General features: G+C 40.5%; 1 protein-coding gene across 1 annotated transcript; it reads right to left on the minus strand.

Annotated features, from left to right (window-relative positions):
• Positions 1-7: 7 nt before the first annotated feature.
• LOC111663965 (bile acid receptor-like) lies at positions 8-1,552 on the minus strand. The gene is made up of 2 exons (XM_023418385.2): positions 588-1,552; positions 8-509 (listed from the first exon to the last, which is right to left on the minus strand). Exons 1-2 carry the CDS (start codon positions 733-735, stop codon positions 271-273), a joined length of 387 nt encoding a protein of 128 aa, XP_023274153.1. The 5' UTR covers positions 736-1,552; the 3' UTR covers positions 8-270.
• Between the last annotated feature and the right edge of the window lie 66 nt (positions 1,553-1,618).

A 1,618-nucleotide genomic window follows, 5' to 3' on the forward strand; every position in this document is an offset into this window, starting at 1 on the left:
TACCATAATTTCAATTGCCTCTACAAGTCTGAGCTGACTAAATCGCACAGCAAATAGACATGCTGATGATGGTGTGAGCCATGAAAAAAATCCATGAGCAGAATAAACTCAAACAATACTCTAAACCGAGTCAATATATGACTAATGCCGTCAAGGTCAGACAACATAGAGACACACAGCTTGTGCAGTTGGACCATGACTTTGTCTTGCGAGTTTAAATGTTCACGTTATCATCCCCAAGCTATGAATTTCTTCCCTTCTCCTGCTGTGTCACTGCACGTCCCAGATCTCACAGAGCAGAGGGGTAAATTTGTGGTCGTTCATCCTCCACGACGTGAGCATCTCTGCGTGGTAATGGTTGAGTGTTCTCAGCTCCGTCAGACGGCCCAGGAGCCGAGCGAAGTACTGAGGCTTCTGCGGGTGCTGTAGCCCACACAGCTTCCTCAGCATGTCCAGCATGGGCTCCTGAAGTCTCTCAACAGCCTGCTGATCCTTCACGTAAGGCCGATCTGGAGAAGATAGGGTATCAACAACTGTAGGGAGATACATAAACTATGAGGATAAGTGAGATGTTGATACTGGGTTACCTGGTGTCAAGATGGTTATGGCTGTGAGGAGAGCCTGTTCCTCCTGTACCATGTGGAGTTCACCAATGCTTTTGTAAAAGTTGAACATTGGTGTCATGAATTCCTCTGATATACCTGCAGAAAAAAGACAATGGATTTTTGGCTTCATATTTCAGTTTTCGAAAATCTTGACAGTGCATTGATACAGCGAGCTCGCCTTAAAAGCTCAAAAGTGGAGTACAGACCTTGGATCAGTGATAACATAAACAATGTAATGAGCTGTCTTTAAGCCTTGGTTTAATTACTTACAGTAGTTTCAGCTCATTTATGGTACCACAATAACAATGCCCTGGTTTAGATGAAAGATAAGATACAACACACACAACAGACAAACAGCAGGAGGATTGATTGATTGTTATCAACCATCAGATTCTGACTGATGAAGTTAAACAGTACAATTTTAAATCCACTGCAGTGAGTGTAGTCCAAACAATCTATTTAACCGCTTTTAAAATGACCTTCTAAGATGATTACCTTTCAAAATAAGAGATAATCTGCAGGAGGAGAAGCAGGAAATGTAAGAGCAGTAGTCAGAGTTTGTCTTACATAACAGTCTGGACTTTGCACCAGGATATTAAATCAACAGTCCTCCCTGATCTGCATTATTGTTCACCCATACAGTACATTTCTGACTGAACATTATCTACTATTCTATACTATATAATCATTTAAACATCTGGCAGAGGTCACTTCATTCCCTGTATACCAAGAACAAATTTCATTAGCCAGTTTGTCATCTACAGCACTATTCCTTACCTATAAATGTGATGTTGAATCAATAATGACATATACACAGCAAGACAACTAATGTTGTTTGAAAAATGTGTATTTGCCTTTTATGTTTTTAACATGTTTTCCCGTGGAACCATCTCCCGTGGAGTCAACCATCACCTGAAATTCACGGCTCATGTGATAAATCAAAAAAAAAAAAAAGACTTCACAAACACCTTACTGCAAAATACATGAAGGGCTGTCAGGGAAAATCAATGGCA

The sequence above is a fragment of the Seriola lalandi genome, unplaced genomic scaffold, assembly GCF_002814215.2.
Source record: "Seriola lalandi dorsalis isolate HSWRI2012SDOR001 ecotype SW California unplaced genomic scaffold, Sedor1 jcf7180002001274, whole genome shotgun sequence".
Taxonomy (NCBI): domain Eukaryota; kingdom Metazoa; phylum Chordata; class Actinopteri; order Carangiformes; family Carangidae; genus Seriola; species Seriola lalandi.